The sequence below is a fragment of the Varanus komodoensis genome, unplaced genomic scaffold, assembly GCF_004798865.1.
Source record: "Varanus komodoensis strain SLA01 unplaced genomic scaffold, ASM479886v1 scaffold28, whole genome shotgun sequence".
Lineage (NCBI taxonomy): Eukaryota > Metazoa > Chordata > Lepidosauria > Squamata > Varanidae > Varanus > Varanus komodoensis.
The window spans coordinates 373,280-396,344 of NW_025335727.1; the positions used below are offsets into that span (position 1 = coordinate 373,280).

The window sequence follows — 23,065 nt, forward strand, 5'->3', positions numbered from 1 at the left end:
TAAAATACCATGAAACCTTAAAATACTGGGTAAATAAAAAGGTTTTGGCCTGAAATGAATAAAGTGTCAGCATCAGGTGGACCTCTCTGGGGAGCAGGTTCTAAAGCTGGGGAACTATCACAGAAAAGACCCTTCTCTGGATAGCCACTCTTCTAACCACCTTCAAAGAGAGCTCCTTAAGAAGGACCTCAGAGGAAGAACTTAAGGCTCGGGCAGGCATATACCGAAGGAGACTTTACTTCAGATATCCAGGCCCTAAACTGTTTGGGGTTTTGTAAGTCAAAGTTAACACCCCGAATTGGCCCTGAACTTCAGTTGGTAGCCAGTGCAGATGGTACAGGACCAGCGTTATATGGCTGCACCTGGCAGTCCCTGTCAGTAACCTGGCTGCTCCATCTTGTACCAACTGAAGTATCAGACCATCTTCAAGGGTAGCCCCATGTAGAGCACATTAGAATAGTCCAACCGGGAGGTTACTAGAGCATGGGTCACTGTTGCTAGACCCTGCTCATCCAGGTTAGGATGCAGTTGATGGACCAGCCGAAGCTGGTGGAAAGCACTCCTTGCTACAGCAGTCACCTGGAACTCCAGAGATAACTCTGGGTTGAGGAGCACTCACAAACTGCACACTCTGTCCCTTAGGGGGAGTGCAACCCCATCCAGAACAGGTCAGATATCACTTACCGGAATAGCTGAGCCGCCTACCAACAGAACCTGTTTTATCTGGATTAAATCTCAATTTATTGGCCCTTACCCAGACTATTACACTGGCCAGAGACTGATTCAGAACAGCTACTGCCTCACCTGGATTAGATGTACAGGAGAGGTAGAGCTGAGTGTCTTCAGTGTACTGGTGACACCTCAACCCTAGCCTTTGGATGACCTCTCCCAGCAGTTTCACATAGATGTTGAATAGTATTGGGGATAAAATGGAACCCTGTGGAACTCCATGGCATAATTGCAATGGCACAGAGCCATAATCCTTTCTGGAATCAACCAGCGAAGTAGGAGTGGACCACTGTAAAGCAGTGTCTCCAACCCCCAACCGAGCCATTCTATCCACAAGGACCATGATCAAGGGTATCAAAAGCTGCTGAGACGTCCAGAAGAACCAACAGGGATGCACTCCCCCGGCCCTTTGGTAGCACACATTATCATACAGGGTAGTCAAGGCCATTTCAGTCCAAAAGCCCTCTGGATTGGAATGGGTCCAGAGGGTCTTTTTGCTCCAAGAGTGCCTGCAGTTGGCTGGCCACCACTTGCTTGAGCACCTTGTCCAGGAATGGGACATGAGCCACCAGTTTATAGTTGGTGGCAACATCTGGATCCAGGTTTGCCTTCATTAGGAGAGGACTAATAACCACCTCCTTCAAGGGAGCAGGAACCAGCTCCTCCTTCAGAGAGGGGTTTACAACTTCCTGGACCCAAGTATGCATTCTGGCCTTGGTTTTGGCGATCAGCCATGAAGGGCAAGGGTCAAGTAAACAGGTGGTAGTTGGAATTGTCCAAGCACCTTGCCCATATGCTCAGGCTGCAATAATTGAAAATTATCCAACAAACATGGACTAGATGGTGCTGTGGACATCTTCACTGCAGGAACAATGCTAACTGTAGAGTCCAACTCGTGGTAAATCTGAGTGACTTTATCCCTAAAGTGCTGTGCAAATTCGTCACAGCGGGCCACTAAGGGTTCAAGAGGATCCATCTTGGGCCCGGAGAGTAACAGGCCCTGCACTACCCGGAAGAGCTCCGCTGGACGCCACTGTGAGGGTGCAATGGAAGTGGAGAAGAAAGGCACTAAAATGAATTGCTATCTTCCTGTTAAGCCAGCAGTGGTGCAACTGGTTTATTTATGTGATTTTGTCAGACTAGATCCTGAATTAGATAAGTACTTATAGCAGTGGCCTTACTGGAAATTTGTGTCCAGGAGAACATTTCTGAAGTTGATTGAAAAAGGAATCTGTATGAAGAAACTGGAATATTATTATTATTATTATTATTATTATTATTATTATTATTATTATAACATTTCTATGCCGCCCCTTGCCGAAACCTCGGGGCGGCTTACAACATGATAAAATACATTGAAATACAATAGTACATAATAAATTACCATTAAATATAACAATACAAAAAATACATTGATTTACAAATACAACATTAAAATTATCAGTATAAAATAAAAAATATAGGAGGAGAAAGAGAAGGAAGAAGAAGTTGCCCAGGCCAGATCATATGTTTTAACAATTGAAATGATGTTTAAATAAAAAGGTCTTTACCTGGCGCCGAAAAACCAGTAACGACGGTGCCAGGCGGACCTCTTTGGGGAATATTCCAGTCTTGATCAACTGTATATCATGAAGGAGCACCTGAGAGCCCAGTCAGTATTATTCATAAGGGAATTTGTTTGGCATCTGTAGAAATAAATTTGCTAGATGTCAGGGTACCTATGTAAGATTTTTCTCAGTTCCTGCATTTTATATATTTTCCTGAATATCTATTTCATATTCTCCATTTAAATGAATAAACAAGTAATTGCTGCCCAAAATGAGGGGTGTTTGTAAGCACTTAATGCCCCATAATGTTAATATCTAGGTCAGCAACCGTTGCTTATGGACAATAAATGTCTGGATTCAGTTTAGTCGAGAATGATCCAGTTTATGGCTTGATGCTAAGAAGCTTTCGCCTCTCTTGTGCAGGGATGCTGAGTGCTGCAGCCTCACTGGGCATGATCCTGCTCTGGGACGTGGACGGGGGTCTCACACAGATTGACAAATACCTGTATTCCTCAGAAGACTACATAAAGGTGGGTGGTCCTCCTCTCAGCCTGAGCGCTGCTGCACTCAAGAGTCACATAGCCAAGTCATGGCACAAACTGTTCTTACAAACAGACATTTTCCCTAGACTGGGCCATAGCATTGGTAGACAAATGGGTTTTAGAATTTTGAATATTTTCAGTGCTCTCATAAAGTGGCTGCCATGGGAGAGCTTGTCCATTCAGGTTTGATCTAGAAGGCTGCCATGCTGTGAAGGGAAGTGTCCTCCTGCACCTTTCTTGACTCAGATTTAAAAGCATTCTTTTGTGCTTTGGAGCTGCCATGTACTTAGGCTTTGGGGTAGGTTTTCTTTACCTTTCACCAGTTTACCTTCTGGGAAATGTAGGTTTGGTGGCTCACCATGCCCACAATGATCGCCCTTTTATGAATGGCAAGACCCCCATGGCAGCCCCACCAAAGTGCCTGCAGCACTTTGTTAAAATACAGAACATGCCCATTAACATGAGAAGGTTGGGGCCCGTGGTGTAGATTGCTGATGCTATCGGTCCCCTCCTCTTTAACTGTACTCTTCAATGTTTTTATTAGTAGCTTGGAGGAAGAGATGAGAAACATGCCTACTGAATTTGCAGGAGGCACAGAAATTCAAAGCTATAGTGCTAAGTTAGAAAACAGGACAGAATGTAACAAAACAAAGCAAGTGGAAGGGTCTTCATTTAGGAAAGTGAAATTAAGCACAGGGATAAGACCGGTGGTGCAACTTGGCTTGGCCACAGTGCCTGCGAAATGTGTCTTGGTATTACAGTGGGTTGCAAGCTGAATATGAGTCAGTGCTTGCAGAAAAACAAAAAACACCCCAAAACAAAACAAAGGCAAATGTAAGTTTAGTTTGCAACAATAGAAATATACTTTGAAAATCATAGGAAGTAACAATTCCACTCCATTTGGCACCAGTCAGACCCCACCATAAGGTTCTGGACTCCACACTAAGAAGGACTCAAATAAATTGGAAGGAGTTCAGAAAAGGGTAATGGACGGAGATCCCCAGGGACTAGAGTCAGGTCCTGAGAGGAAGGATTGATGGAAGTGGATATGTTTAGCCTTGCAAGGAGCAGGCTGGGAGGAGGGTTGTCGCACAGAAGAGGGCTACAAACTATGCTCTCACCCAAAACTGTAGTTATTTGAAATAATGGATTGAAGTTAGAATAAGTACCTTCAGTTATTACAGAAAAACATTCTATTGATCTGAGCAGCCAGACAATGGGGCAAACTTCTACACAGATAGTGGGTTTTTTGTACTGAAAATATTCCGGTAGAGACTGCATAGCCATTTCGGGGGGTGCTTTAAGATGGATTCCTACACTGAGCTAGTGTTGGACTGGATGGTCTGAACAGCATCTTTGAACTGCTCTTGCTCTGAAGAGCGTGCCGGACATCCCTCGTTGCACCGTGTGTTATACTGAACTGTGCTGTTCCCTCTTCGTTTCCTTTAGTCTGGCGCTCTCCTGGCGTGTGGCATTGTGAACTCTGGGGTGAGGAACGAGTGTGACCCTGCCCTGGCGCTGCTCTCAGACTATGTCCTGCACAACAGCAGCACCATGCGGCTTGGCGCCATCTTTGGGTAAGGCCCTCCCTACACTTCCTTTTCTTTCTTCGTGGAATGTGACATAAATACTCAAAAAGTTATTTGAATGGTTAACTGTTGATTCTTTATTTATGGGGTTCTATATCGTGCCAAGATGTCTCCGGGTTTTTAAGGTTAGTTGTGTGTATAGTTTGTTTTGTAAGCCTCCCCGAGGCTCTTTGTGAATGGGGCGGCATAGAAATGTTTTAAATAAATAATAATAACATGGTGCTCTCTCGTAGGCTGGGGTTGGCATATGCTGGGTCCAACCGAGAAGATGTCCTGACCTTGCTGCTTCCTGTGATGGGTGATTCCAAATCCAGCATGGAGGTGAGGGGAAGATGCCACAGCTCTCTCGGGTCAGCTGCTTGAGCGGTGGAGGGCCGGCTTGACATGTGGGTGGGGTAGCAGATCTGGAGTTCCTCATGCTCCAGCAAAAGTCTGAGCTGGGAATGTCCGAGGTGAGCAGAACTTTAACTGTTTTTGATGTTTACATGGCAAGCCTGACATGTCTTCCAATTTTGCTTAAGTCAGGACTGGGAATGTGTATCTGACATGAATCCCCTCGAAAAGGCCTGCTGGTCAAGGCTTCTGATCATGTGGAGCCTTGGGGAGTAGGGCCTTTCCAGGTGATCCCAGGGGTGTTGGTGGGTTCATACACAGTCCCTCCAGAAAGGGCATCTGGAATTGGCATGACTGCCAAGTACCCGTCTGGCTGCGTCCCCAGTGGGGTCCCCTCCAGCTGTGAAGGTGGTGTTGTGAAATGCACTTCTTTCAGGTTGCCGGTGTGACGGCCCTGGCCTGCGGAATGATTGCCGTGGGCTCCTGCAATGGAGATGTCACCTCCACCATCCTGCAGACTATCATGGAGAAGTCTGAGACGGAGCTGAAGGACACGTACGCCAGATGGCTGCCTCTTGGTCTGGGCTTGAACCACCTCGGTGAGTGCACTCGCTGGAGCCGGGCTGTGTGTGTCAACCAGACCTGCGCCGGGACCACTGCCCTTCCTGGAATGTGGGACTTTGGGGATCATGGCCGCAAAATAGCTGTCAGAGGGAGCCTGGCCCGGTCATAAAATGGCTGCTATGGTGGGCCTGGCATGAGGCACTTATTTCTTAAAAGGTAAACCGGTGAGACCGAAAGAAAAGTAGTTGCCAAGAACGTAAGTCGAATATTGTCGGGGGGTCTGTGCTCTAAAGTGGAAAACTGCTCCTTTCAACTCAAACAAAGATGGAATTCTTACAGTTTCTTGAAGGGAAAAGGCTTAGGAGGCAATCCTCAGGAGGGGCAGGGAGCCTGGTGGGCAGCAAGGGAGGTGTCCGTTGAGTCACTGGTGCTGGAGGGCACCTGTTTCACGCCCTGCTGCTGGGCAGCTGCCCCTCCATGTTACTTGGCTGTATGCTGGGCATGTGGTGGGCAGCTCCTCGTTCTCCTCTCTCTCAACTTCTGTGCTCTGCCCCAGCCTGGTGATGCTGTTGTGGGTGCATCATGGCTACTTCCTTGCTACCGTCGAGCCACTGAAACTCGGAGAGACAGTCTAAGAAGTAGATGCCCTTCCTGTTCCATCAGGGCGCTTTTGCCATGGGCAGGGGAAAGTGCTGTTAGAGCTGCTTCTCCTGCCCACTGAAGGTTGGACTGGGTGATTGTATAGCATGAAGTGGGGTGTTTGGGCAGCTCTGTAATATGCGAGTAGCTAAATGGTCCAGGGAGAGAGAGGAGAAGCTGCTTTGGGTGAGAGCACAGCAAAGCAGCACCGAGAGAGCCTGCTCAACTTTTCTGGCCACCAAGTGGCCTTCCTGTTGCCTCCAGGTCTGGCCAGGTCCAGTCCTTTCCCACATTACCCTTCCTAGTACAGCCTGCTGCTTTTGTAAATTGGTTTTAATTAGGAATTAAGATGTTAAATCCCTTAATTTAACATCTGCCTCTACGTAGTGTTACATTTACTGCTTCCCAGCCTAGTTTTTGTTAATGGATTATTTATCTTCTTTCTGAGGTCCTTCCAGTGCTTTTGGGTTATTCTTTGACATCATGCCAGCCACAGTCCCAGACTTTTCTTTGGGCAGGATCCAAAGGCTGGGAGCAATTTTGCTCTATCGCATAAGCACTTCCGCGCTCCCTGTTCTAGTGACAGATTGCTCTACTTCCCTCCCCCATCCACGAAGAAGGAAACAGAATTCTCTTCCCCTTCTCACCTGCGAGCACACATGCAGGGGCCTCTTAAAACACTGCCCCCAATCACTTTTAATGAATTGCTCCCCCTCCCCCCCCCAAAAAAATTGTGCATAAACCTGGTTTAAAGCTAGCAAAAAAGTACAGGCAGTCCCTGGGTTACAAATGAATTTCATTCCTGAGAAAATGGACATTTGTCTTTAAGTCAAATTTGTATGTAAGTCATTACATATAGTTGGCCTTCCATATTCCCGGTGCAAATGAAAAAGCTGCAAATGACTGTACCCCCTCGCCTGTGCCCAAACTCAGCAGTGCTGCCTCTTTGCAGGACGGAGAGGCCAGAGAGATTGCCCTTCTGGATGGGTGGGGCAGGAAGGCGTGCTTTGGAGGCATCCTTCTCTACCCTTTCCCTTTCCCTTTCTAGGGTGACGATGACAATTTCCTGCAGTATTTTTTTTGATTAATAGGCTTTATGGCACTTCATTCATAAGTATGGGTTGTTCATAACTCCGGGACTGCCTGTATGGTGACCTCCAGATATGTTCAGCTTGAGTCTGTCGGTTCCAGCCAGCACGACTGGTGGTCAGGAATTCTGGGAGTTCAAGCCTGAAACATCTGGAGGACACCAGGAGGAAGAAGGCCCGCCTAGTCTTTTGGAGCAGTTGCAGACAGGGGCCAGAAGCGGCTTGCAAACACTGAGCCGGTGGAGGATGCTTTGGGTGCTGCTTTGCGTTGGGTGTGTCACATGCTAGAGAATCTTGCTTAATGTCCGAAGGAGTAGCTGTGCTAGTTTGCTGCAGCGAAAAAAGAAAAAAAAAGCAAAGTCTTGTTAGACTTGATGACTTAACAGTTTATGGCATAAACATGGATGGACCAGAGTCTGCTTCCTCCATACAAGTTGACGCCATAAGGAACTTGCTGTTCTGTAAGGTGACTGAAGATTCTCTGCTGCTTTTGCTTCCATGTGTTGGGCGATGGATGTGTAGACCTTTCCGCTTTTGGCTACCCAAATCCCAAGTCACTAACCTGAGCTAGTCTGTAGCTGCTGTTGTGATGGTGCGCCTCTGTTTCTCACAGGCAAGGGCGAGGCCATTGAAGCAATCCTGGCAGCCCTGCAGGTCGTTTCGGAGCCGTTCCGCAGCTTTGCCAACACCTTGGTGGACATCTGTGCCTATGCAGGTCAGTCTGAGCTCCTCTTTCTTCCAGGTGCTTGTGCTGGGAGTTGGGCATCAAAGGCCCATTTCACTCATGCCCAGTGTCCTTCCTCCAGGGTCTGGCAATGTGCTGAAGGTGCAACAGCTCCTCCATATCTGCAGTGAGCATTTTGATTCCAAAGAGAAGGAGGAGGAGAAAGAGAAGAAGGAGAAGAAAGACAAGGAGAAGAAGGAAACACCTGCTGACATGGGGGCCCACCAGGTAGGCCGGGGGCTGCAGGTGCAGCAATAGGCAGGATGTCCTTTTTACTCTTTCTCTCTCTCTGCTGTGGGAGGTGGGCTACTGCTGATGGGCAGAGACTGTAACTCAGTGATAGGGCCATGCATGCGGAAGCGCCCAGTTTTCCTCCCTGAAATCTCTAGCTAAAGGAATCAAACAGGATGTGATGGGAAAGACCTTCCCTGGCCGAGACCTGGGTGGTGGCGGGGGCACAGCCATTCAGTGCGGTCAGCACCAAGGTTGATGGGCAGTTGGTTTGATCCAGCATAAGGCAGCAGACCTGCAGTCATGTGGCTGAGTGTTGGAAGGGCAAGAGCCATCCTGCTCCCCAGGCAGGCTGCTTTCAGTACTGGCTGCACTTTATTTTCTGTAGTGCAAACGAACCCAAATTCTGCTGCAAGAACAGCTGGATTCTGTGAACTTAGACAAGTGGTGCAGCTTGCATGTATCTTGCTGGCATTGGTGTTGCGGGTTGATAACCTGAGTGTACAAAAGAATTTGGTGAATGGACCCGTTGGGCACTGTTACTGGATAAAAGTTAATTATTTTAAACATTAACTTAAAGCTTCGCTCCATATGAAGCAGTCTAGTTAGTTGGATTGTTTCTTAAGTATCAGCAACTATTCACTTGTAGGACAGTGTTCTGTAAACATGTATAGTCAAACAGTTCTGATCTGGACTTCATCCAGGAGCTGAAGGAGCCCTCAATGTTTTTTAGTACAATAATGAATCATTTTATTAATGCATAGTTAATGCTGTATTTATACTTACATTGGAAAAGGCAAAAGTCAGACTTACAATGAAATTTGGTTATATTGAGGTCAGCAGTAGGGTGGTTGTCACTTGCAGAATCATGGAGCAAAGTTTTACTGGAAGGCAGTTCGTGTGGAAGCATTCTTGGCTCCATGGAATGTTTGGCAAGAATTGGTCCTGCTCATGGGAAAATGCCAGGTCGGGCCAATAGGCCTTCTAGCTCAGGATTGTCTCCAGCAGTGGTGGGAGGCCTTAGGCTTGGGGCAGAGCCAGCCCTCCTGGGGTTCCAGTCTGCTGCTCTAGGGTTCCCCAGATAATGATGCCCCCTTCTTCTGCCTCCCTTTCCCCTGCTTACTCCTGAACCCCAGTCACCAGTCTTCTGCTTGTTTCCTTGCTTTTGTGTAGTCTTTTTGTTTATTTATTATTTATATATACCCTGCCTTTTTCTTTTTTTAAAGAACTCAACCCAGCTCACGTAATTCTCCCCTTCCTGCTCTCAGTCTTATGCCCACAGCAACAACCCTGTGAGGTAGGTTGGGCTGAGAGTCTGTGACTGGCCCAAAGTTACCCGGTTGGCTCCATAGCTGGGCAGGGACTATAGGGCCCAGATCACCTGAGTCCAGTGCTCTTAACCACTGCAGCGCACTGGCTCTCATTTTTCCCCATTCAGAATGGTAGAAATGCCTCTCCCGAGGCTTTGTTACTGGCATACACTATGTTATGTTACACTATACTGATATCTTTCGTATGTCAGCTTCCCCTATTATTTGCCTTTGGCCTGGCTCCCTTGGAAAATGACCCCTAAGTGCATCTTTGAAATGGAATTCTGCCCTTGGTCTATGAGTATTTCAGTCTCCAGGGTTTCAGGCAGCAGCCTTTCCCAGCTCAGGAAGTGCCAGAGAGTTTCTGTGCACAAAGTATGCGCGGTAGCCTAAGTTACGTCCCTTCTACAAAATATTACCAGGAATGAATTGCTAATATTTGACTGGTGGTACAGTCCCGTATTTTGATTCTGTTAATCATGGGGATGGTAAAAGAATTGGGTGGGTGCTGAAATCTTGTCCCTTTCAGCCATCTTGCCCTGGGAATCATAAACTTCATTGGATATTCCTCATGTAAGCATAAAGGATAAAAAGTTTTAAGTTTTTGGAGTTTCTCACTTATCTTTGCTTGTCCAGATAAATTACAGCATAAGCAGGGTCCTGGTCTAAAATAATGAGCAGCAAAGAATCAGAGCTTGCTTGACAGAATACAGAGGGTTGGCTTTGGGGAGGGTGGGGGACTATTCCCTGGAAGTCTCTCCTCTCTTCCTGATATGGCCCTGCCCAAATAGCTGAGAAGCCACACTTTGTTTTCTGGGAATGGTGTTTCATCCATGTCACAAGATGTCCATGTGGTGTCAGTATCTTTCTCTCCTGCTGTAGGGAGTAGCAGTGCTGGGAATCGCGCTGATCGCCATGGGGGAGGAGATCGGAGCTGAGATGGCATTGCGCACTTTTGGTCACCTGGTAAGTAAGAAAAGGGGGGGGTGAGAGGGGGGGTTATTGGCCCCTGGGACATGTATTTAACTGCAATGATTTATGTAATCCACTGGGGCCATCATTTGAACGATTTATTCAGATGAGATAGTTTGTTTATTTCATTTTTATACTGCCCCATAGCCAAAGCTCTGTGAATGGTTAACAAAATGACTAGGATGACAATGAATTAATAAACTTGCTAGTCAAGTTCATTGGCTGGATTTGAAAGCTGCTTTCTCTTTCAAAGAGCTTTAGATTTAAGGTTGGCATAAAAAAAAATTCTCCAGGATTATAAACTAGTTTGGGATTAGATTCTTTCTTATACTCCAGCATGGTAATTAGGAGAGCCTTTGGCTTGATCAGCCTTGGATCAATAGCACAGGGCAAGTCAGATCCCTGGAAATTCTTGTGAGGTAGGAATATATCCCATGTAAACAGGACTGAAATCCTTTTGTGCTACAGCTAATTTGTGGTAGGTCTTACTTAGGACGGAATTTTGAATTTGAAGGGCTGTATGCTGAGGGAGCATTTTGGGCCTGGGGAGCACAGTGAAGATTTGTCTGAACTCATTTGCTGTTTCCTGCAAGCCCCAAGCTCTTCATTTATGTGGCCCAAAAGATGACTTGGTCCTGATCCATGTTGCCGCTCACGCCCTCCCTGTGCTTGTCAGGTGGTCTCCACTCAGCTGCACCACCAAGAAGTGAAGGTGACCTGAACCAAGGAAAACTGATCCTGTCACCTCCCCAGCCCCAAATATGCAGGGAGCACCATTTGCCAGATATATTCAGGGGGTTTACAGTGATCCTGAATTAACTTAATTTCTGAGGATTTTTTGGATTAGGGCTATCATTTCAAACTACAAAGCTCTGGAGCTAAAATCAGCTGTTTTAGGGTTGGCTAAGATTTGTTTCCTACCTGATAAGCTGAGGGGGTGTGCTGCTTTGTGTGTTTGTGTGGCTTTCCTGTGGTCTGCAGAGAGAATTCTAGGTTGACTCCAACAGGTCAAAAGATTGCTTACTTTCAATTGCCCTAGAAGTTGATAGATGTTCTCTGAGGATATTTTTTAATGTATTTTGATTTCTATATACCTCCCTGTTCCCATAGGCTCTGGAAGGTTTATGGGGGATTAAAACCAACAGCAATTCAAATTTAGAGTAGGGGGAAAAGCATATTAAATAAAACTTACCTGGGATTAGTTGGAAGTGATACATCTTTAACTCCTTCTTGAGGGTAGCAGTCTGGGATGTCAGACACATCTCTTCCAGCAGGACTTTCTGTATTTTAAAGCAACCACTGAGAACATGCTCTGGAAGTTGATTTTAATCTTGCAGAAGCAAACTTTAGAAGCTTCTCCCCAGAGTACTTTGAGGTGGAATATATTTTGACTCCCGCTGCAACTGGGACAGTCCTAGTATTAGGGCTGAATTTTTGCCCAGGGTGGGTGGTTGATAGTGTCCCAGAGTGTGCAGAGCTGTTTTCAGTGGGTTCCCTCGGTGTCTATCCTTTCCTTTTTTCCTCCTCCTGCAGTTGCGGTATGGTGAACCCACGCTTCGCCGAGCTGTGCCCCTAGCCCTGGCTCTCATTTCGGTCTCTAACCCCCGCCTCAACATCCTTGACACCCTCAGCAAGTTTTCCCATGATGCTGACCCAGAAGTGTCCTACAACTCTATCTTTGCCATGGGCATGGTGGGCAGTGGTAAGCAAGCCCAGAGCCTCGGGAGAGGGCCGGTGCAGCCCGCTGAATAGGGAGTCGCTGCCAGTAGGTGTTAAAAGGCTTTCTAAAGGCCCTCAAGGCACCATTCTGGTGTTGACAAAGCAGAATTGATCATTTCCCAGGAAGTTTACAAGATAGAACATACATGAGGGAGCAGAGGCCTTGGACGCCCTGAGCAGGGGTTGGACTAAGCAGCCTGAGTACCTCTCTTCCAGCTCTGCAGTCCTAGTCCAGCATTGTCAACACTGACAGGCACTGACTTTCCGGGGCTGCCAGCAAGATTCTTTCCCAGCCTTACCTGGAGGCCCCGAGGACTGAACCTTGGATCGTTTGTGTGCAAAGCATTTGCAACAGACAAGCCCCAGTGCTCCTGGCTTGTAAAGTGATTCTCAACATCTGCTTCAGAGCTTACCCTCTTCTTTAGTGTGAGTTAAAGCCATGCAGCAACCAAGCAAAAGCCTTTTGGGCTTGGCTGCATTTGAGATTCGGGGGCAGACTCCCAGCAAGCCTTTTACACACTTCTCACATTTTATGGAGTAGGAGGTTTCCCCTGGAAAAAAAGACTGCAGCTTCCCCCAGGACTCAAGCGGGAGCGCAGCCTTTTGGCTCTGGCTTGACTGCCTGCTGATCCCTCCCTTCTTTCCCTTGCAGGTACCAATAATGCCCGTCTGGCAGCAATGCTGAGGCAGCTCGCACAGTATCACGCCAAGGATCCCAATAACCTCTTCATGGTGCGGTTGGCTCAGGTAACAGTGCCGCCTGCCCTCTTCCCCAAGTGAAACGCAAAAGGCATGACTGCGCTTAGAGAGGTTAAGCATGTCGGCGTTCACACCGTGTGGCAACTCCCCCTGTGAGTGAGTGGCACGGGTGTTCCTCAGCCATTTTGCAACTGTGGGCACATCTGGGGATGTGAGAAACTGCTCTGGGCGCTGCCGCAAAATGGCTCCCGCAGAGGGAGTGGCCAGTCAGAAGTGAGCTAAAGGGGAAAGGAATGGGCAGGGAGAAGCTGGGAAGGAGAGAGAAGCCGAAAGGGTAGAGGGGAAAGAAAGGGCAAGGGTGAGGCAAGAAGAGGAGAGAGAGAAGCCCACCCTAACGTCTTCCATTTTGTTCTTAAATTCTTTTTTTGAGGGGGTAGAGAGGGAGGCTTTTCACTGGAGGGCCCCAGAGTGTCGTGTTGGGGTCCACATAGCTAAGCGGTGTGGGTCATTTGTGGAACGGCTTGTGGTGTGCCAGTTGGCTGGACTTACAGACGGTTGCTCCCCCACCCTCATCCTTCAGCCACTGTCCAAGGGTGCTGCAGGCAGTACTCGTCTCGTCTCCGCTTGCTTTGCAGGGCCTGACGCACCTGGGGAAAGGGACACTCACCCTCTGTCCTTACCACAGCGATAGGCAGCTCATGAGCCAGGTGGCTGTGGCGGGCCTCTTGACAGTGCTCGTGTCCTTCCTGGATGTGCGTAATAGTAAGTACTGCTTCCTGGAGCATCATTTATGGCAGACCAGGACTGGCTGTTCTTGGGGATTGGTGCTGCTTCCCCTTTTGTGCCTGTGACTGGAAGCGAGGGCCATCGTGAAAGGTCTGGGGGCAGTACACATGTGTTGATTTTCTTCCCCGATTTATAGCCACAATTGCTCTGGTTGCTGCCTTACTGGTACCCACTGCACTGAGGGCTGGTAGAGGAGTTCTCAGGGCTTCCTTCTAGACTGTGTTCCCTCTGTGGATCCAGAAGAGTGCAGGGGGTGGGGGAACCTCTGCGTACAAGGTTTCCCCAGCACCTCCTGGTCTTCTGAAAGGCTGGGCGAGACCTCTGCCCGAGATCCTGGATTGCTCAGGGCTTACAGTGGTCAAGCTAGATGGATCCATTGAACTGGCTTCATAAAGTCAGTTCCTTATAGGATTCTGGGCCTAGGTACGGGGAGCCCCAGGGCCAGCTTCACATTCTATACTTGCACATGGCAAACTGGGCATAAATGACATACTCCTTGTGCCATCTGAGTATGGGGCATTAAATCGCCATGCGGCAAAATGCAGGAAGAGCCGCTTCCGGGAGACAACAGTATCTCATGCTTCTGGGTCTTTTGATGAGAAGAGCTTGCACTGAGCAGGGGTTGAACCCAGTGGCCTAATGGGCCCCTTCCAACTCTCTGATTCTGTGAAACTGTGCATTCGCTCCATTTATCTGTTTAATGCAGCCTTCACTACCCTGGTGCTCTCCGTATGTGTTGGCCTACAACTCCCAGCATCCCCCAGCAGAGTTAAGGGCAATCCAGTAGTCTTCTGCTGTGTATTAAAAGGATGATTTAGTCATGGGATAGGATTGGTGAGAAACAGTGCCCCAAGCCATTTGTCCGAAGCTTTTAGCCTTGCCTCACAGTGGCGAACGGACTTTCTTGTGCAGATCGGAAGCACGACGAGGCACCTCCCTATGGGCACAGTCCTCATAAGCCCTGAACTTGTGTCTTCCTTCTCCTTCCAGTTATTCTGGGGAAGTCCCACTATGTGCTGTACGGCCTTGTGGCTGCCATGCAGCCCCGCATGCTAGTGACCTTCGACGAGGAGTTGCGCCCCTTGCCAGTGTCTGTGCGAGTGGGGCAGGTAAGCAGACTGGGAATATATAAGGGACTGGGAAGCTAGACTCGGGGGTGGAGGGTGGGGGATTCTCCTGCCTTACTTCAGGAATCCTGCTGGATGTTGGGGGTTGGCTGTTTCAGAGATTCATGGCTTGTTATGGATCGCCCTGACGAGAATGAGGCGAAGGGGCTGTTCGGTTCTTTTGCTTCTTGCAAGAAGTCCTGGGCTTGATGGGTCGGTGAAGCTGAACCCCCGACTGTTGACTGCCTTTAATCTCTGGTGTCTTCATCAGGCAGTCGACGTGGTGGGCCAGGCCGGCAAGCCAAAGACCATCACAGGCTTCCAGACTCACACAACGCCAGTGCTGCTGGCCCATGGCGAGCGGGCAGAGCTGGCCACAGAGGAGCACATACCAGTCACCCCTATCCTGGAAGGCTTTGTTATTCTGCGTAAAAATCCCAACTATGATGTCTAAATTTCCTGAGCTGTGTGGGGGTGGGGGTGGGGGTGGGAGTGGGAGGGAATGAGCGATGGCACTGTGAGAGGGAGTAGTCTCCTCCGCGTTTTTGTTACGAAAAGAGTTCGTCCTGGAGAAATAAACTGACTTTGGAGTGAGCCTGGCTTTCTGCCTGATCTGTAGATAGAGGGCTCAGAAGAGCACAGACAATCAGTGCAAAGGATTTCTGGTTCTGTGGGTAGACTGTAAACTGCCTGGCACTTACTCTCGCAGAAAGTGTTCCCTGTGGCCTTGCAGATAAAACTGCAACTTAGACAGTTACCAAGTGATGTATGTAGCTGGGTTTATTGTTGACTAAATGGAGGGCCTGATTTGCTTGGTTTCTTTACAGTTTAAGGATCTTTAGTAGAGGATCTGTCCTGTGTCTGATAGATGAAGCAGTGAAGGCTTTGTGGAAGGCACAGGCAGGGCATCAAAGATTCCAAGTCTCTGCTCCCTTTGATTTCAAACACAATCCGTATAATTAGCATAATGACTAACCTGATGTCAAGCACAGGTCTCTCAAAATGGAAGAATGCTGGAGAAATCATTCTGTTACAGCTGCTTTATCACGCAGCATTAATGCATAGAATATTGCCAGATTCTTCCTGGCCAGCAATGAGATTGAGCAATGCCTGGGAAGGATGCGACAACAGACTAATTGCTCAGCTGGTTTGATTTTTTGCTTGGGGAAATGAAGTTAGCAGTATTTGGTAAACATGAATAGAACAGGGGAACTGCATTTTCAGCCACAGGAAATGATTTGGAACCAAGTCAGTAGAAGAAACGAGAGAAGAAAATACTACAGCAGGGGTAGGGCACTGCAGCAGCCCAGTGTATATTGGATAGAAGCTCAGAAGAAACTTGCTAAGTTCTGGCAAAAAGATGAGACAACAGGAACAGAATGCTGTCAGAATGGATTTGCCCTTCAAAGAAGGGCTTCTGTCCACATGTGTTGGGCTACAGCAGGGTTGCCAAGCCTGAACGTATTGACTAGCTCTTTGGATTTTGCAGTATTGTGTAGGATATAACCCTACAACATTCCACATTTTAAAAAATGAAACCACCTTTAGGATTAGGAACCAAAAGCCCTTAGTAGGGTTAGAAGGGTTGACTCTGTATCAGCCTCTACCAGCATCAGCAATACAGATGTCAAGGAATACGGCCTAGCTGAGTCCAGCCTGTACCTGGAGGAGAGAACTGGCAGTTGCTTAAGGCAAGATGGTGCATGGTGGCATATCGAGAGGGTGATTTTGTAAAAGAAGTAAACCATGGTTCCTACTGCTGCAGGCATCTGCACATCGCAACCATGATACGGGTGCAAAATGTTGGTGTGGTCCTTTACTGTGTGTTCGGCCCTCTGACGTCTGAGACTTTGTAACATGGCCCTCTTGGGCTATGGCAATTCAGCATCTAGTCTCAGCACACTTTGACATGTTTTCTCACATTTGTTTTGCTCACTACAGTTCTTCTGGGTTTTTCTGGGGCGGGGGGAGCTGCCACATTACATCCTGAATTAAAAGGTAGCTCTTCCAACCCGTCTAAGAGCAATACATAAGTAAGATCTCCTTCCTGCCCCATTCCTCTAACTACTAATTAAGCTGCTTTTGTATTGGAGAGGTTACACAACAGCTTTTCTTCCCAAAGTGCATGTTTTGTATAATCAGAGTTGTATTTCAGGAAATTTCTCCACTAGCAGTCTGAAGTGGTGCAGCTGCGAAACAATTATATAACCGTTCACCTGCTGTCAGTGTGTATTGCTGATGCAGCTTGTAGTGTTGTATAAATACAGTTTGAAAACACTGGCGTTTCAGCCTTTGGTCTGTGTTGGCAAACCTGTTGGATGGTACTACATCCAAATAATGATGCAGATTAGAAAGGCACAAATCATGTGTGGAATAAAAAACATTCCTGCCATTTCTGTGTGTTTTAAGCCTTCATCAAGGAAATACTGTTTACAGAATACAGCTGCAAGGAACAAATTGTTTTGCAACACTCCATGTCCTCTGCTGCTTGCACCTCTGTTGCTACCTCCAATCTGGGATAAGTGGTAACAGGGCTTTCCACCAGGAACATGGCCTGAAGGCTAAGCCCTGCACCCTGGCAGCATCCATGGAGGCTTGAGGAGCTGTGCTTCCAGGTCCCTGATTTAGGGAGCAATACTAAATCGAATGTTTTTTGAAGGCTGTGGTTACTTTTCAGGTTTCAGTAAATCTTCATGTGCCTGTAGTAGTACAAACTGGACCAGTTTTTGCTGTCGCCACCCACTCTTGTGGCATTCAGATAGCCAGATTGTTCCTTTACTTCATTATCAGATATCTTACCAACAGGGATATTTTTTTAAAGATATTGTGTACAGTTGGAGTTTGCAAGTTAGTCATCCATATCTAGCCACGCAGAGACTTGTGTGACTTCATTCTCTGTTTCTAGGTTCAGGGCCTCAAACATAATACCATTTACCATATGGCCTGAGATTGTATAACTTCTCTTTTCTTACATCAGTGAAGGGAGGTGCCCCATGCCAGGGTTTAGGAACCCTTTGTAGTGTCAACCATTATACAACTGCACTCCTTAAGGCTCAAAACTTAGAAGTACAGTTTGAAGGAAATGGCAAGGACTGTATTGCTGCTACAGTCCCAAAAATAAAAATGAAGCTTGAAAATTAACATTTGAGTGTTACCTACTAGGAATCAGTTTATCAAATTTCCCCAGCTAACCCTTTCTTTAGCTTCAGAAAATAGTTAAAATGCATGTCATGTTCTCTCTTTAATTGAGCTCACCCAGGCCTTTATCTGGGTGAGGAATGGGGTTCTGATTTCAGTAGTTCCAGTGTAGGGGAGAGGTCACACAGAAAGGAATTGTGGGTGCAGGTCCCCAATTTTATACCCATTTGTCTGCAACTAAGTTTGACTGAACTCAGTGTGACTTTCTTGTGATGCTGTGTTTAGGATTGTACATCCAGAGTCTAGCAGGGACCAGATCTCTTAAGCAGTTGCCTTTAAAGATTAGAAACATTAAAAATGAAAAGACAAGCTGAACTGACCAGGAATGGTGGGTCCTGCCTTCAGTTCAACTGTAAGTAGTTAGTTGCACAACATCAAATCCTTGTAACTGAGCAGAGCTGAAGCGAGTGACATTGAGCAAAGCCAGAGGGGTTGCCATGCTTAAAGAAAGCATAATGCAACATTTGGCAGCAAAAGCTCCAACAAACAAAGGCCTCAAACATCTTTTGGAGGAACTGAATTTATTCCCAACCCGGGCCTCAGTCAGACTTGTTAATATAGCTACAACTGAAATGAACCATGTGTGTTGCAAACAGCAAGAGAGAGAGAAAAGTTCTGTATGGAACATGTTGGGCATTAAGTTTTTTCAGGGACCTGAGATTATCTTATCTTATCTGACTCAAGGGCCAGGCTTTGTGGATGTAATGGGGAAGCAAGGCTTGTTCCGGGGAGGAACACAGCCATTTCACAGACTTAATTGGTGAGTCATCTCTATGAAAAAGAGCAACACACCCTCCTGACTTGAGTATTAGACTGGTGAAGAAGCAGCATCACATTGGAAAGAAAGACAGGTTTCAATCAATTCACATACTCATGCTTTTTTCAGATGGTCGTGCTGTGAAGTCACAGCTGCAGAGAATTTATACGTGTTAATGTAAGCTAACATAAGCAATTATCTTGTCCATTGACTAATGACCAGTACATGTTTCTGAGGCATCTCCTGACAACTAGATTCGTCCACTGCTACATCCGATCAAAAGCAGCATGCAAAAGATATAGGTGAGCAGTGTAATTTAGCAGCCATCTTTAGTAGGATAATCTTGCTTTCTGAAATTCAAACTATGCCCACTTTGATTTTACAAAAAACCTTTCAACATCTACAAGGGAAAGTGCATCATGGTTTATATCCTCATCACTGTATTTTTAGCTGATCTGCCCTCACAAGGAAGCCTGAAGTGACTAAAGGCATCATGAAAGACACAGTTCTATCAAATATCAAAAGACAACACTGAAGATTATGACACTAAAAAACATACAAGCAAACTGTCATTTCAAAGGTGAATCAGGGCAATAAACATGAATAAATGGACAGAGACAAATACAAACCTGTATTTTAATCAAAGTTACAGACTACATCCCACTTCTATTTTACTGCAAATTGGATGTACCATTTTGAATTGTTTCATCATAGAATTTACAAGGAAAGAGTATTCGGAAGTGTCCTATCTTTGCCAGCACCTTCTATGCAGCACTAACCAGAGTTAGCTTGAGTGCCCCTGCCAGCATCTGTGAAAGTGTTCTTCACCAGTGTTGCCTCTGACTACCACTGCTAGACTTCAGGGTCCACCCCGCTCCCATCCTGAGTAGGAGATCCATTCTGTTCTGCTGTTGCGATCATTACTCCTGAGGCATCTTAGTCTGGTGTCTCAGCTTTGAGCATTCCAGCTTGGGTGATCTTGAGAGCAACCTAGTGAGACAGTGGGGCCACCAAGGCGTACAGGTCTCGGCCTCTCTGACACTCTCAGATCTCCACACCATATTGAGGCTAGTGCTTTATTTAGTTAATCCTTTTTTTCCGAACAAGTTTTATTCTTAATATTAATAAACCTATCAAAAAACCCCCCTAAAAACATCAGTCATCAAGAACATCGGACCTGCTGGGTCAGCCCCCCAATTTTTTTTCTTTTTATATTAAACTATAAACATATTTGAATCTATGCATAGTCCTGTTTCTCAAGCCAATGATAAAAAGAGTCCTAGGTTTGATAGAAGTCTGTATCTTCTTTCTCCTTCAGAGACACAGTCAATCTGTCCATTTCTGCACAATCCAAGATCTTTTTTAGAATCAGTTCATCAGTAGGTGGCTCTTCATCCAATGTTGGGCAAATGCAATCCTCGCCACCGTAGTTACATGTAGAGTCAAATACATTGCTTGTTTGTTAAGATCATCAAGTATAATGCATAATAAGAAAACTTCAGGTTTAAATGTTAGAGATTTTTGTAACATTTCCTCAAGCCATTTGTGTATTTTAATCCAATACTTTTTTGCCTTCTCGCAGGTCCACCACATATGATAAAAAGTACCCGGTTTGTGTTTACATTTCCAACATTCATTTGACATATTTGAGAACATCTTAGCTAACCTGTTTGGCGGCAAATACCATCTATAAAACATTTTATACAGGTTTTCTTTGTATGAAGTTGCTAATGTTACTTTAATATTTCTTTCCCACAGCTTTTGCCATTTCTCTAACTCAATATTATATCCAAAATTTTGTGCCCACGTTATCAGTTTCTTTAACCTGTTCATCTTCCATTCTCTTATCTAGTAGAAAATTATACAATCTTTTAATCATTTTCTCATCTAATTTGAAAAATCATGTGGTCAAATGCTGTTAACTCCTTATAGAAGCCCCACATTCTATAGTCTTTAGCATATCTTGATTGCATTTGAACCTTGTGCCACCAAGAAATATTAATTCCTTGTGCCTGTATTTCTTGATTCAATTTCAATCCTCCATCATTATCTAAAATATCATATCTCACAATCGTATCAAAATTCAACGCATTTGGATATACAAGAGCTTCCATAGGTGAGAGCCATCTTGGTAATTTAGTATAGTTTTATCTTTAACTTTTCCCACACTGACATTAATGATTTCCTAATATAATGATTTAAAAAACAACCATGTGCCTTACACTTTTCATACCACATATAAGCATGCCAACCATTTGCAAATCATGCCCTTCAAGATACAAGATTCTCTTGTTTCTTAAAGTTACCCATTCTTTTAGCCACGTTAAAACAGAAGCTTGATAATACAACATCCAATCGGGAAGACCAACATCCCCGTTCCCTTTAGCCTCCTGTAACATTTTTAATTTAATCCTTGATTTTTTCTTTTCCCATATAAATCTCGAGATTTGGATATTTAAATCATCAAAAAAATTATCAATTTTTATGGGAATCATTTGGAATAAAAGCAAAAGCTTCGGTAATATATTCATTTTGACTAACACTATTCTTCCCAACAAAGATAATTGCAAATTAGCCCATTTTTCCAAGTCACTCTTCATTTCCTTAGTTTATCATAATTGTCTTCTTTCAATGTAGTGCACTTAGCTGTAAGAAAAATTCCCAAATATTTAACCTTTTTAACAATTTGAAGATCTACTTGTTCCACCAGAGTTTTTCTCTGCTCCAGTGTAAGATTTTTTTACTAACAATTTCGTCTTATCTGTTTATTTTCATCGCAGTAACATCACCATATTCTTCAGTCCTTTGTAGAAGTTTAGTTACCAAAGGTTCCTCAATTATAAAAACTAAGTCATCTGCAAATGCTTGCAATTTATAGCTTTCATCTCTGATTCTAGTGCCTTTAATATCCATATCATCTCTAATATTTGTTTAACACTTCTAAGATCAATATAAACAGCAGTGGTGATAAAGGGCATCCTTGTCTTGTGCTTTTTTGTATGTCTGTAGTATGTGTAAATTCTCCATTAATTATGATCCTTAGCAGACTGTTTTTGATAGATGCTTAATATCGCATTAATGAATTTTTCACCAAACTCCATTTGGACTAGTTGTTGCTTCATAAATTGCCAATTAGCATTGCCAAAGGCCTTCGGTGCATCCATAAATAACAATGCTATTGATTTTTCAGAATGTGCTATTTATTTAATCCTTCATGATAGTCACTTCCCCAAGCCAGTTTAGTTTAAAGTATCTGGAGAACACCATCTGTGCACATTGGCTATATGGCTGATAAAAACATGGAATTTAGAACATCCATAGGGTGCAATGTTGGGGAAGCTTTAATCTTGGTAGCTAACAGGATGACCTTTATTTTGCTTAGTAGTTCTGGATTTGGGTAAAGCACCACAAAGAAATCCTGAGAACAGCAGGTCAAGTGCCTGATGGAATTTAAACATCCTTCCCAGACAGTGCAAAGCTGGGAAAGAACTAGATAAATGGATGTACTGGGCCAGAAGTGACCCTGGGTCCCAAGCAGCAGTGCCTCTGCCACTCTTTCCCTGCAGGAAGGCTGCAACAAGAGAAACTGAAGCAATTGACAGCTTTAAAGGTAATCGCCAAACATGTGAATAATACCCAGGAATGAACTGATGTAGCTATCCTTAAGATATTCCCACAGCTAAACTCCTTGCTGCCACGCTCTGGTTCAGCTGGTTTTCTGAGACACTGCAGGGGTAGCCATACAGGCACTCTAACATCTAATCTTAAAGGAGCTTGAACTTCAAATGCTAACGCTCTGTTGCCATCCAAGCAAGATGCTTTCATTCAGCGGTTCCTCCTGCCTCAAATGACATTCACTCAGCTGCCCCTTCTGCCCCTCCACAATAGCAGTGGAGAGAAGAGAACACCACGACATGCCCATAAGACAGACGAACTTTTCTGTCCCATGCCGACTGTCAAGGTTGCCTTCGGGTTAGTGCAGGAGGGAGCAGCGTGCCTTCTATGCGCCCTGGCCCAGGCGCACACCCCCGCCGCGCGGAAGGGCCCCGCTCGGGCCGAGGGCGGGCGCCGGCCGCCACGGCACTTTACTCCTCCCCCTCTTCCCGGCCAACACGTGTCACTCCGGCCTCCCTGCGCGGGCGCCAGCGCTTCCGAACGGCGTGGTAGGGAAGGGGAAGGGGAAGGGAAGGGGAAGGAAGCGGAAGTTCCATCGGTGCACGTGACTCCAGCGCGAGTCCCTCGTGGGCAATCGCATGGCCGAGAACTCCCCAAAAGCCGGGAGAGGTCGGTCACCTGACCGCCTCCCGCCTTCCCCTGCGCCGCCATTCCGGCGCCCGTCGGGGTCACGTGACGGGGCAGCCTCCTCCAGAGCGACTTCAGGCCAGCCCCGCCCTTCCCTGGCCCCTCCCTCTCGCACCCCGCCCGCCCTCGCCCCGTGACCGGCCTGCCCCCTTTCTCCTCCTCCTCCTCCTCCCCCTCCCCCCTTTCGCCCCGCCCCTCCCTTCGGAGCGGCTCCGGAAATGGTCGTGCTG

General features: G+C 46.2%; 1 protein-coding gene across 1 annotated transcript in view; it reads left to right on the top strand.

Moving 5' to 3' along the window:
* PSMD2 (proteasome 26S subunit ubiquitin receptor, non-ATPase 2) overlaps positions 1 to 16,970 on the top strand; it is a 29,839-nt gene extending 12,869 nt beyond the window's left edge. The window contains exons 10-21 of the mRNA XM_044434466.1: positions 2,700 to 2,806; positions 4,268 to 4,395; positions 4,641 to 4,728; positions 5,177 to 5,339; positions 7,645 to 7,746; positions 7,838 to 7,983; positions 10,179 to 10,262; positions 11,802 to 11,970; positions 12,640 to 12,734; positions 13,322 to 13,448; positions 14,463 to 14,581; positions 14,850 to 16,970. Coding sequence (XP_044290401.1) covers positions 2,700 to 2,806; positions 4,268 to 4,395; positions 4,641 to 4,728; positions 5,177 to 5,339; positions 7,645 to 7,746; positions 7,838 to 7,983; positions 10,179 to 10,262; positions 11,802 to 11,970; positions 12,640 to 12,734; positions 13,322 to 13,448; positions 14,463 to 14,581; positions 14,850 to 15,032 — 1,511 coding nt within the window. The 3' untranslated portion in view covers positions 15,033 to 16,970. The remainder of the gene's footprint in view (positions 1 to 2,699; positions 2,807 to 4,267; positions 4,396 to 4,640; positions 4,729 to 5,176; positions 5,340 to 7,644; positions 7,747 to 7,837; positions 7,984 to 10,178; positions 10,263 to 11,801; positions 11,971 to 12,639; positions 12,735 to 13,321; positions 13,449 to 14,462; positions 14,582 to 14,849) is intronic.
* The last annotated feature ends 6,095 nt before the right edge of the window (positions 16,971 to 23,065 follow it).